Here is a 13,354-nt window from a genome sequence, read left to right as displayed (position 1 = left end):
ATAAAGCTCATATTTGTGGAGTGCATGACCAATGGTTATCCTTCTGATTGGTTCTACCACCTAGATTTCTGCAACTCCTCCAGAGTTGCTGTGGGTTTAACATGTGTTCACTAATATCAAACCTCTGTTGCCCTCACTGAACAGCTGTTTATCAAGGGACTGTTTACCTACTAACTGGCACTTTGTTGTACTGGCACCTATTTAGGGGAATAAGGATAAAAAGGACTTAATAATAACAATAATCAACATCATCATAATAGTACTAATAATGAACATCTTTAATATTTTTATTTGTGAAAAGGATTTAAAACCTTTCTATTCTTTATCTTCCACATTACAATTATGGACTATTTTGTGTTTCTCTATCCACTAATCTACCAATAGGAACATTTTGAGGTTTGTGGTTGTAAAGTGATAAAATGTAAAAAAAATCAGTCATTTACAGTACAATTTTATAAACCGAGGAGATATCCTTGAGTGAGCCCCAGAATGATTCTGAATCTCCCTCTATACCCATAAATCTATGAGACTGCCGGCTGTCAATCAGTGTTACAGCCAGGATGGATGGATGGGAGAGGGATGGATAGAGGATTTAGGAGGGGATTGTCAAATGCCCCAAGGACAAAGCAAGAGGGACCTAACAAACCCCTTGCCCTCCCCCTGTTGACTCCCCAGGGACCCTATTATACACCCCTGGAGCGGGAGGGCAGGGACGCTCACACACATGTATATATACATGCACTCTTCCACTTATTCCCAAACACTCCTTCCCTGGCACACACACACAGAGATATCCAACGGGGCTCATATTTGGCCAGTACTTTGACATTGATTTGTTTTTCTTATCCCTTCCTCATCCCCCTTCATTTTTCATCTCTCACGCTGCAGCCCTAGTGAGACTCCCCACTGACACATCACAGAGTGATCCTCCAGGCCTCAGCTGAGGAGCAGGGCTGGCGGTGGAGGGGGCATTTTCCAGAGAAATAGAGATGAGATGGGGGGAGAAAGGAAGGAAGGGTGGGGAGAAATATTGGCTTGACAGCTAACGATGGAATGCCTGGTTCTCGTCCCCAGTGTGCTGGCCTGCACATGGACAAGCAGCTGTCAGAATCAATATGAATCATAACCAATATTTGCCCACTGTGCTGACCCATGATTATCTCCCTACGTAATTCTGTGAAGAGATGCAGCTGCATCTCTTCACAGAAAAACAGCAACCTTCTGCGATCTAAAGGGGTGTGTTTTTCCACAGTGCATGAACTGAAGTGGTTTCTGGTTCTTCTCTGTCCTATATAGACTTCGAAGAGCCAGAGGATCCGTCAACGCGCTCCTTTTTCTCAGAAATCATCTCATCCATCTCCGACGTTAAATTCAGCCACAACGGGCGCTACCTGATGACAAGGGACTACCTCACTGTCAAGGTGTGGGACCTCCAAATGGAGAACAAACCACTGGAAACCTACCAGGTGATGAATTCATCGTCTCGAGCCTTGGTCTTTAAAGTCATCTTAGCTGGTGAAGCTGGGAAGTTCCAGATTGACCCAGATCAAATCAAAACGTATTGATTTAAAGCTAATCAGTCAGTGTAATGCTGTTTCACTGTCACACTGCCGGCCCGTAACCTTGTCATCTTCAGCGATTATCCCAGGAGGGCTTATTGAACCAAATACCCATTAGAGGGTAGTATTAGTGCAGATGCAACCTTAAGGGTAAAATCTCCCACTGTGTGGTCATTAAGGTCAGATCCAACCTGTCTGATGTGGGGAAGCAATCCTACGGCAGGTCATGATTGATAACGCCATCAGGGGATTCTTCCTCTGCCTCCACTTGCTGCCTAATATCTTAACATAGGTCACCAGGTCTGGAGGATTACTGAGAGCATATGGCAGCGGCACTTAGGGTTGTCCACTCAAAAAGCCACGCAGTAAAAAGTAGACGTTTTCTGATGAGTAACGGTAATTGACCCTTTTTTATAGGTTCATGACTACCTGCGGGGCAAACTTTGTTCTCTGTATGAGAACGACTGCATCTTTGACAAGTTTGAGTGCGTCTGGAACGGATCGGACAGGTGAGACGTCTTAGTTAATCATCAGAGAGATCAGTCAGTCAATGCACAGATCTTAGTAAACCTCACCATGCATTTCCTTCCTCCTTAAGCGTCATAATGACCGGTTCCTACAACAATTTCTTCCGAATGTTCGACCGGAACACCAAACGGGACGTCACACTGGAGGCTTCGAGAGAGAACAGCAAACCCAGAGCTATTCTGAAACCTCGCAAGGTACGTCACTGCACATAATAATTAGTAACTTCTAATAGAAACTGGCATTGAGTTATTAAACACTTAAAACTCCAAATCTGGATGCTTAAAGTTCCACATCTTTGCCTGAAAAAAACAGCCTTAAGGAATATTATTAGTTATTACAAATAAAACATTATGTGCATGAACTGGTTGTTCTTGCTTTGAAATTCCAGGAATGGAGCAATCTGATGTACTGCCAGTTTTGTGACATACTGCATACTAAGTTTATGGGATGTAAAAAATAAGACCATGAGAAATAATTTCCCCTGTATTTCATCCTTCAATGTGACATGTAGAATATCCCATACAATTCCACCAAAAAAGAAACAAGCCTGTTAGGGGGAATAAATAAATAAAACGCAACCTGCAGGTTCCTGGTTGTACACCTTTCAACTAATAGGTTGTTAAGCACCTTTTCAGCTGTCTGTTATTCAAATTCAATTCAAAAATACTTTATTAATCCCAAAGGGAAATGAAATGTTGTTATAGCTCATATTATGAAGGTTTCCTCAAAGAGCCGTTGTAGATGCTGATGGTTGTGGGCAGGAAGGATCTCCTGTAGCGCTCCGTCTTACAGCAGATCTGAAGAAGCCTCTGACTGAAGACACTCTGTTGTTGTAGGACAGTCTCATGAAGAGGATGCTCAGGGTTCTCCATAATGTTCTTCATTTTATGAAGAATCCGTCTTTCCACAATGATCTCCAGAGGTTCCAGAGGAGTCCCCAGAACAGAGCCAGCCTTTTTTATCAGCTTGTTGAGCTTTTTTAAGTCCCTGGCTCTGATGCTGCTTCCCCAGCAGATGATGGCAGAAGAGATCACACTCTCCACAACAGACTTATAGAAGATATGCAGCATCTTGCTGCAAACACCAAAGGACCTAAGATTCCTCAAGAAGTACAGTCTGCTCTGTCCCTTTTTGTAGATGGCTTCACAGTTGCATCTCCACTCTAGTCTGTTGTCCAGGTGAACACCGAGGTATTTATACTCCTCCACCACCTCCCCCTCTTCTCCCATGATAGAAATAGTTTTTGACTTATTCCTGTTTCTCTTAAAATCTACAATCATCTCCTTTGTTTTAGTCACGTTCAAAATGAGATGATTATTTCCACACCATGCCACAAAGCGGTTATCTATATACGCTCATCCTTGCAGGGTCTGGGGGCGGGGTGGGAAAGCTGTCCCTGTAGGATTTTCTTGACCTTCACAGCCTTTAGCTAAAGGCATAGTTTGCAGAGAAATTTTCAAATGATCAAAATAATCTCATTGTGCAAAGGAATCAGTCAGGGAAAGGGAAGAAAAAGATATGCCATGGCACAGTAAAGAAAGTCATCAATAACTGGAGGAAGTTAGTACAATAAAATAAAAGAAGTTTCCCAAAGCTGATGAAAAGACCTGATAGAGACTGTTGAGGAAGGCCGTCTGGAGGCTGACGTCAACACTGAAAGAGCTGCAGGAAACCCTGCCATCTACTGGTAGTGTGCTACATTTGAGAACTGGGACTTTTATTAAGGTGAATTATGAAAAGTTTTTAAAACCAGTCCATATTGACCCATAAACTTTAGATTTGTGCTAAAAAGCTGAAGATGAAAAGGGGTTTCATAGTTCAAAAGTTTTAGTCCAGAATTTAATCTGTGGGGTCACCTGAAGCGGGCTATGGACGAGATGCCCTCACAATCTGGCAGTTTTTGAGAAACCTTGCAAGGGCAATTGGGCAAATATTACCAAGACTGAATGCATTATTTAATTAAAATGTGCTTCAACAAAATATTATTTATAGAGTGTCCAAACTTTGTTTATATTTTTCAGTATTTTATCAGGTAAATTGTACAGAATGCATGTTAAAAAAACTGCTTATGTGTAACATTATTTATCCACTACTGTCACTATTGTTACTATTGTCTAGGGCTGCAACTAACGATTACTTTGCTAATCAATTAATCCATTGTCTATCTTTTCGATTAAGCAATTAATAATCTGGTAGCAAAAGGTGTCTAATAGGAGATTTTTTACAGAAGTTGACCCAGGTGAAGCTAAAGCTATGCTAATTGAGCAGTTCTGGATAGAGCATATTAACAGACAAATAAGGTTTTTCATCTTAAATGCAAAATGGATATGTTTTTGTACAGTTTTGACCTAATTACTGCTTTGACCGGGTCATTCATTCAGCAAATGGTATGTTTTTACAGTCTGTTAACGATTTTTCAATTACTAAATTAGTGGACAATTATTTCAATAATCGATTAATTACGATTAGTCCTTTTATTGTTTCAGCCTTACTATTGTCAATACCCTCATTGTTCACTCCTGCTTCAACAACAAATAGTGAATTTTATCTAGCATAATGTAGTTTTTACCATTAAGAAAAATGGTAAATACATCAACAACATCCCAAAAACCATTCTTGATGTAAATTGATGTAGGTGTAAAAACACCTGACTGTTCCTCTGCCCTCCAGGTGTGCGTAGGTGGGAAGCGTCGCAAGGATGAGATCAGTGTAGACAGCCTTGACTTCAGCAAGAAGATCCTCCACACGACGTGGCATCCACATGAGAACATTATTGCTGTAGCGGCCACCAACAACCTCTACATATTCCAGGACAAAGTGAACTAAAAAAGGCAGTCTGCCCCCACTTACTCTGGACCCACACATATGTGAGGGGCTGCTGTCTTAAATCCCCAACCCCCCCCCCCCCCCCCCCCCCCCCTCACCCCCGACTCTGCATTAACAGAGTCCAGTGTCCAGAGACTGATGTGAGAAAGTGGACACTGAAACGGATACAATGCGAAGAAAAGGTTTCATTTCAAGACTTCTGATTTAATTTATTCAGCCATGCGGACAGCCAAAAGGATTGAATTCTGTGCGTTTATGCAACATGACAGATCGCTGCATGAATAATGTTATGTAGCAGCCCTCTGGACTAAGAAGAAACAGGCAGATAAGGCAGCAGGGAATTTAAAGCAGAGCACAGAGACAGAAAGCCAGCTCACATGACGGTGGCTCGTCTCCATGTAGCGACAGTGCCCCCTGTGTTTCAGCCACCTCGAGCTGCAGCGCATGTGATGAACCCCACAGCCTCTGACTTAGGTCAAAACTGGACAGCGCAAGAAGACAAGGAGACTGTTAATGTCTGACCCCCAGAAACTGCACGCAGCACGGTCAGCCTCACCGGTAACGCGTCTCCTTGTTGAGACTTCTGTAGTCTGTGATGTGAATGAAGCCCTTCCAGGCAGCGTGAGTCGACTTCATTTAAAGCCGTTTGTTTTGTCGAGTCCTTCTCTTCTCGGTTGGTGAGTCTGTTTAGAAGCTGTGGTGCCTTCTTTTGGTATGTGGAGCTTTGATGTAGTGGGTGTGGGTGGGAGGGAGGGGAAGGGGCTGTTTGAATGTTTTAAATTAAATGTTAACTTAGGGATTCTTTTTTTTCTTTTTCTTTCCCTCTCTTTCTTCACCAATGAAATGAAAGTAAGAAAAAAAGCTTCATGCTGATTGGCAAAGTGCTGCAAGTAATGACAAGGAGAAGACACTGTTTTCTTTTGTACAGAGGAACTGCTGCGTGTTCGATGTCATCGGTTTCTCAGAGAAATGATAAAGACACCACTTTTTCTTTGCAAAAGTGACTTTTTATTAAATAAAGCAGGCAGGTGTCTTTGCTACCTGTTTGGATAGTACTGAAAATGATTTGTAGATGATAAGATCACAACGTTCAGCTTCATGATTTAATAGGACCCTATCTAGAATATCTTGGCATCACAGTGCAACACTAGCTCCTTTAGCATGCGTTGAAAGTTAATCTGTTGAAACTGACAGTCGAACATCTACAGATCATTTGATGCACTACCCCATGAAAGCTTTTTTTTTTTTCTCCCCAAAAGGCGTCAGCGTAAATCGTTTTTATATGAGATCGTTCCAATGCTTGTGCATGTTTGTTCCCTGGAGGAAGAAGGGCAACGAGGAGCAGCAGCAGGTCGTCTCACAGAAACCGGCTTGGATCTGACTCCGATTTTGTGCAAGGCAGTCAAACGCGTACCTGGACTCTGTAAAATCAGGGAATATTTGTGTGTGAGTCTGTTAACAGTGATATCTTCTAAACCGCCCTCCTTTGTGACACTTCTAATTGAAGCAAACCAACTTTTATAGCTCAGAATGTATCAAAATGCAATGAATTACCATGCATTCTTTATGCTTACTGGACTTACTTTGAATAAAAAAAGATTAAAGATTTGCAAGCTCAATGCCTGCGAGTGTGGACTCTGATTTGTAAACATCTGTTGAGGCAAACATGAATCACAGTTATACTTGCTATGTTCTGCCTAAGATCAATGCAGCATCTAGTGTAAGGTCGCCCTCTAGTGGAAAAAGAGTGGTAAAATGATTCTGGCTAGTCTAGTTTGAAAATTTTAGAGATGACCAATCATACCCGCGACCTACACTGGAAGAAGCGGTATTGAAAATGACTGACTGAGCAATTATACACACTGCAAAGCATTACATCTGATTGATTAAAAAAATGCAAATTGAAGTACAATGGCTAGCAAAAGTATTCGTGCACCTTTATCTTTTCAACATTTTGTCACATTACAACAACAAACGTGGATTTTATGTGATCAATACAAAATCATGCCCAGTTATGAAGGAGTTAAAATACTAGTGAACCAGCTCAGTTGTTCCAATTGTTCCGTCTTTTAGGGTTCATTATGCGTCTACCAGCTTTGCACATTTAAAAACTGATTTATTTGCCCGTTGTTCTTTGCAGCATTGCTCAAGATCAGTCAGACTGGATAGAGAGCTAATGTGAACATACATTTTTTTAATTCTTGCTACAAATTATCAATTGGATGTAGGTCTGGACTTTAACTGGGTTTTTCTAACACATGACTATGCTTTGATCTAAACCAACTCCTTGTAGCTCTGGCTGATGTTTAGCTCCATTAATCTTCCCATCAACTATGACCAGCTTCCCAGTCCCTGCTGAAGCAAATAACCTCTACAACATAATGCTGCCACCACCACCATGTTTGACAGTGGGGATAGTGGGCTAACACTGATACCAGTGTTAGTTTTTCTCCACACATAGTGATTTGTTTGTATGCAAAACAAAAAGTTCAGTATTGTTCTCTGCCCAGAGCATCTTCTTCCACATGTTTCTCTTCAATAAAAAATAAAATTCTGGAGTCGCAGGTAATAGTTTTCCAGTCAACAGATTTTACCCAACTGACTTCTGGACTCTTCCTACTGTGGCTCAGTAGGAAGAGTAGTTGTCTTGCAATCAGAAGGTTTTGGGTTCAATTCCAGCTTCCTCCTGCCATATGTTGATGTGCCCCTGGGCAAGGCACTTAACCTACTGATCTGCATATCGGTGTATGAATGTGGGAGCATTAGTGAGTGCGATTGGGTGAATGTGGCTCTAGTGTAAAGTGCTTTGAGCGGTCTGTATGACTGGAAAGGTGCTGTATAAATTAAGTCCATTTATCTCTGTAGCTCCTCAAGAATTACTATGAACCCTACCTATATCCTTCTCTGACTAAAACTACTCTTGATCTGCCTTTGAATTTAGCTGGAAGATAGTTTGAACAGTTCATACTGAGATGTTAGAAGCCTGAGATATTGTTTTTATAACCCAACTCTGTTTTAACCTCCCTCCAACTTCATACCTGTGTGGTCTGTTCCTTGGTTTTTATGATACTGTAGTATCAATAGTAGATACTGTAGATACTGTAGAAGTAAAATTACTTCTGAAGGCCATTGGTTGTACTGGATGTTATTTAGGTGTATCAGAGTAGAATGATACTGGAATTCTAATTTCCCCTCGGGTATCAATAAAGTATCTTTGAATTGAATTGAATTGAATACAAATGCATGCCATTTTTATTTGTATATTTTGCTTCCACTTAAAAGTTTCACACCACTGTTTGTTGGACTACGACCTTAATCCAAAGGAAAAACATTAACATTTGTAGCTGTAATGTGGCAAAATGTGAAAAGGTTCAAAGGTTACGAATATGTTTGCCAGGCACCGTATAATTCCAGCTTATGATTTATTTAGTGGTCCGTTCTTTGACAATGCTATTTTATTTTGTGTAAAACATCCAAAACGTAGGCATGATTACCCTCCAAACCCTGTTAAAAAACTATTACAAAATGTATTGTAATTATGTAAAAGAAACCTCTAATGTAAACTGTGGGTATGTTACATTACATTTGTGCACATTATACAACGTTTTACTCTGCCTAATTGGCCCCCTGTGGGTATAGTCTGCATGATTTTAGCCAGCTGGGGAGAGCAGCTGTCAGTCAAACTGCCTCTTTATAACTCACCACAGGGGCTGCATCTCTGCGTCTCATGATAAAGCAGAGCACAGACAAGAGCTCCACTCTTAATCCCTGACTGAAAGCTAGGAACTTTTTTTTGATCCAAATACATTTCTGTCTTTATATTGCTTTATTTTTGGGAGTTTTTCCTCTCCGGTATTTATTTTTTTTTGTTGCCCTTCTTGCTATCTCTGAGGTCTCTGATATTTTTCTTGGCAGATCATCATCTCTTTAAAATCAATGGATAAGCTAGTTGGAAATAATACAACTGTGGACAACAGCTCCTTAAACAAGTGGACATTCAATGAACAGGGCTTATTCCACAATCAGGATCCCAGCGAGCTCAGGGTCTTGGTGCCAGCTATTCTGGGTGTCATCTGTGTTTTAGGCGTGGCTTGTAATCTAACTGCAATGGTCATCCTGTTCTCAAATTCCCACAGGGGCAAACTGTCCCTCATCAACTCGCTCATCTTCAACCTAATGTTCGCTGACGGGCTGGTGCTGATGTTCACAGTACCTTTTAGGGCTATCTCTTACTCCAAAGCGAGCTGGAACCTGGGCTGGGTGGTGTGCAAGACGGCCGACTGGTTCCTCCAGTCCTGCATGGTGGCAAAGAGCCTAACAGTGGTTTTCATGGCAAAAGCTTGTAGTCGATACGTGTCAAACCCGACCAGGCAGGTGAGCATCCACCTGGGCTCCATCCTGGTGGTGCTCTTCTTCATCTGGCTGTCTGCCTGCTCTGTCACCATTCCACTGTGGCTGTTTGCTAAGCTGCACAGAGAGATCCGTGGTCTTGTGTGTGTGCTGATGTTTCCTCTGGAAGCTAAGAACTTCATGTCTGTGTATGTCAAAGCATATCCTTTGGGGGTCTACTTCTCACCTCTGAGCTTGGCCCTGATGTACTTTTGGAAGGCTTATGGCCACTGCAAACGTTGCTCCAGTAAGTCTCAGAACCTGCGCACACAGATCCGATCCAGGAAGCTCACATTGATGCTTTTCAGCCTCACCTTGGTCATGGCTATCCTGTGGCTTCCTCAGTGGGTGGTATGGGTTTGGGAGCGCCATCTGGCAGAGAAAGAAACTGATGGAGCTCAGCCACTGACTTCCTCTCCTCCCCTTTTCCTCACCCTGTCTGCTCAGCTGCTCACATTCTCTCTGTCTTTGGTGAACCCTCTGATTGTCCTCTTCCTCTCTGAGGAGTTCAGAGAAAGTTACCGGGGACTGTGGAGGCGTCTCACCCTGCGCAAACAGCCTCCACCTAAGCCGAAGCCAGGACCCCACAACCCTACCTCTCTCCAGTCCCCTTGTCCCAGACCAGAGACATCAGGGCAGCTGAGGGGAGAGAGGTGGCTCCATCTCAGCTCCAGCCAGGAAACAAGCACCGAGGCTCAGCCTTCGCTGGAGCAAGGCAAACCTAGAGGGGAAAGAGAGGTGGACAGGTTGAGCCTTAAAGATGGGATTGTCTTGCCTGACGTGGAGCAGTTTTGGCAGGACAGGGAGACTGGATCGCATACTGATGAAAATGATCCGGTTCCGTGGGAGAACCAGACCCATGAAGAGAAAAAATAACAACCCATTATCAACACACCTCTCCCATTTGCTGCAGTGTAAATCATTGATGTTCTGTTTTCTGTGTGTGCAATATTGTTCAAAGGTAAGAACGGCCATCAAAGTGAGTACGGACTACAGAGCAGCATCATCTGCATATGTGATAACCTTTTGCAGTTTGTAAAGTAATTATTAGTGCCTGTAAATTAAAGCTTTATAGTAGGATGACTCAGTTTATTAAAACTTGCTTTCTACATAAAGTCCGTACCATAGAGAATCAAAAAGCAGCCAACTCAAGGTGTTAATAATAATTAATAACGTTGACCTCTACTTAAGGTTCACATGTGAAGTTCTTAATTTAACTTTGATGAACAAAATATACATATGTGCAATCCTTGTATTTATGAACATTAGAAAGTAATGTGTATGTAGCAGTTGATGTGATAGTAAAAGGTCTGTCTTTACTTTCACTGTGGGACAGATTTGTTTGCAGCGTGTGTCTAAATGGGAAGTGTTTTCAATAAATACATTGACAAAATGTGGTCTGAGCACAAGTTTTTGTGGGGTTGGGTTTAGAGTTGCCCATTAATATTCACTCACAGGTACAGTAGATTCTTCATGTGACTGATTCATGCTGGTATTGAATCATTAAGTATGTTTTCATTGGGAAATCTTTTGGTTCTGATTAAAGCTCCCATCTGAGCTAAGATGAGGAGTCAGTGGTCTCTCTTGTGTGGGGGTCTCTTCAGGTAATTGCTTCTGCATTGATTTAAAAGAGCATGCTGTGTGTAAAGCATTTTGTCATTGATTTACCTTTAAAAACAAGTTTTTTGTCTACAACAAAATATTTGTACTTTTTATTTCATGTGTGATAAAATGGAAAGGGTCTGGATCATATAACTCCTAAAAAAGTGCAAAAAGGTAAGATCTCATCTCAGTTACCTAACAACTCCTGTTTTCTCTCTCCCTTCCTATCTGACATTTCCCCCTCATTGATTATTTATGTTGACCTTTTATTGCCTGAGGCAACTCACTCAATCAGAGCAACACTTAACTGTATAACTCATCATCATTCCCTGGGGTTCTGACCTGCCCATAAACACTGAATGTGAAAGAACAGTACACACCTAGAACATTTTAGCCCTGACCAGAAAAATAATTAACTTTTTCTCCAGGCGCAGATAGAAAACAAAGTGTTGTTGCAGCATCTCTAAAGACAAACACAATATGACGGTTATCCTGGAGCTCTCTTGTTTATACCTTCTAGCCCAGGCATTTACCCTGCTAAATGAGCCACTAAATCTGCAGTTGTGGGATTTATCCAATTTCTGCAGAAAGCCTCAGAGCTAGGAATCACCAAGCACAACATGTACAAATTAGATTCCTGTTTCTAGCTTTAACATAAGCAGCACAAGCTGAGGCATCAACACCATGCTTGATGGTTGATATAAGGTGGGCTGGCCCAAATGAGGCACTGTATATATTGTGGCGTAACATCTCCACTTTAATCTCAATATCAATATGGAATTATTTTTAGAAAAAAGATGCTTATGGCAGCCCAAACAAGCGTATTCTTTGAGTCCTTTCTAATTGTACCATCATGAGCTTTAACTTTTACCATGCCAACTGAGGCTTGTTCTACAGTTTCTCTGAGCATCGCATGGTCTGACTTCACAGTGACATCCACTTTTAAAAAGATTGGTTTTTACAATCAGTCTTGTTTGCCAAACAACATACTTCAACAATTAGAAAATTGCCTCACAACCCTCGATAGAAAGCAAAAGTTATTTTCCCTCAGGTCATTGCTGATGTCTTACCTGCCTAAAGAGATGCAACTACTTCCCTATTAAATGTAAAGATGTGAACAAGTTTTCTTTACACGCTGGTATATAAAATGGTTGAACTCAAAGAGGATGTACTTTTTTTACACTGTCATTGTGCTCTCTTATTAATAAATAGGATCATAAATATCAGTATAACTGAGTTTCAACGAAATTCACAACTTAATTGCAAAACATGTACTTGACTATATATGGTAGCTGAATATTGAATATCAACAAATAGAAAATAATCCATAATTATTTATCATGATCAAAATATTTATCGAACAAAGTAAACAATACAAATGTAACCTATTATATAAACAATAGGAGCTGTGCAGTAAACCCAAATGCAGATGCTGATATTTGGGGTAATAAACCTTAGCAAAGATGCCAGCTTCCTGCTGAGTGTTCCTTGTTTTCCTGCAACAAAATAGAGGAGGTTTTTCTTCCATTTTTTCCTTCACACAGGGTAACACATGAAACTCAGAAACACCTTTGTGACCCTAATTTCATCCCTCATTTCATGAAATCAATAGCTCCAGTGCCAGGGGGCAGCAAAGCAGCAGAAGTCTAAATGTGTTTTCTTTGTGAACTTTTTGTCACTTAAACACACCATTTTGAAGGTTTTCTTTTCATTCAGCAGCATGTAGTGTTGTACCAGCTGTATTTTTATGTCAACAATCCTTAGTGGTACCCTATGTACCTCTGAGACAATGAAGACACTAATGCTGCAGATTCCAGATATTGATAGGGACACATAAACATAATGGAGATCTGTAGTTTTTGTCCGAATAAAGTTCAAGTGTATAGTTCTTTGCAAAACTAAGCATCCTCCTTTAACTTCTCTTCATTTTGTCACAACACATGAATTAACGTCGATATAAACCACATTGTCTTAGGGTGGTCCTGCTTGAAGGGGAACCTCCACCCCAGACTAAAGTCTTCAGCAGCCTCTAACAGGTTTTCTTCTAGGATTGCACTATATTTTGCTCCACCCATTTTCCCATCATCTCGGACCAGCTTCCCTGTACCTGCCGAGGAAAGGCATCCCTGAAGCATGATGCTGGCACCACCATGCCTCACTGTGTGGATGCTGTTTTCTGGATGATTACCTGTGTTAATTTTTGGCCATAGGACATAATGTTTTTTTAGTGCAGTCCAAAGAGTTTCAGTTAAGGTCTCGGGAACTTTTTTTCAACAAATGCGTGCATCTTGGCCAGGTCGTAATGCAAAAGAGAATTAGTTCTCCACTGACCTACTTGGTTGAATAAAGGTAAAAATAAGGCAAGTGGACTACATGAATAATAGTCCTACCCGCTAATTTTCCCAGCTGAGTTGTGAATCTCTGCATCTCCTCCAGAGTTACCGTAGACC

At 41.3% G+C, this 13,354-nt stretch overlaps 2 protein-coding genes across 3 annotated transcripts in view; both read left to right on the top strand.

Moving 5' to 3' along the window:
* Positions 1-6,532, top strand: part of LOC124860259 (serine/threonine-protein phosphatase 2A 55 kDa regulatory subunit B beta isoform) — a 58,555-nt gene extending 52,023 nt beyond the window's left edge. For both annotated transcript variants that reach the window (XM_047353404.1, XM_047353405.1), the window contains exons 7-10: positions 1,297-1,466; positions 1,977-2,068; positions 2,158-2,281; positions 4,758-6,532. In XM_047353404.1, the coding sequence (XP_047209360.1) occupies positions 1,297-1,466; positions 1,977-2,068; positions 2,158-2,281; positions 4,758-4,913 (542 nt within the window). In that variant the 3' untranslated portion in view covers positions 4,914-6,532. The remainder of the gene's footprint in view (positions 1-1,296; positions 1,467-1,976; positions 2,069-2,157; positions 2,282-4,757) is intronic.
* A 1,570-nt stretch (positions 6,533-8,102) lies between these two features.
* On the top strand, positions 8,103-10,695 carry gpr151 (G protein-coupled receptor 151). Its single transcript, XM_047354217.1, has one exon. It carries the CDS (start codon positions 8,850-8,852, stop codon positions 10,176-10,178), a length of 1,329 nt encoding a protein of 442 aa, XP_047210173.1. The 5' UTR covers positions 8,103-8,849; the 3' UTR covers positions 10,179-10,695.
* Positions 10,696-13,354: the final 2,659 nt, after the last annotated feature.

The sequence above is a fragment of the Girardinichthys multiradiatus genome, chromosome 23 (assembly GCF_021462225.1).
Source record: "Girardinichthys multiradiatus isolate DD_20200921_A chromosome 23, DD_fGirMul_XY1, whole genome shotgun sequence".
Lineage (NCBI taxonomy): Eukaryota > Metazoa > Chordata > Actinopteri > Cyprinodontiformes > Goodeidae > Girardinichthys > Girardinichthys multiradiatus.
This window is presented reverse-complemented; position numbering and strand designations above follow the sequence as displayed.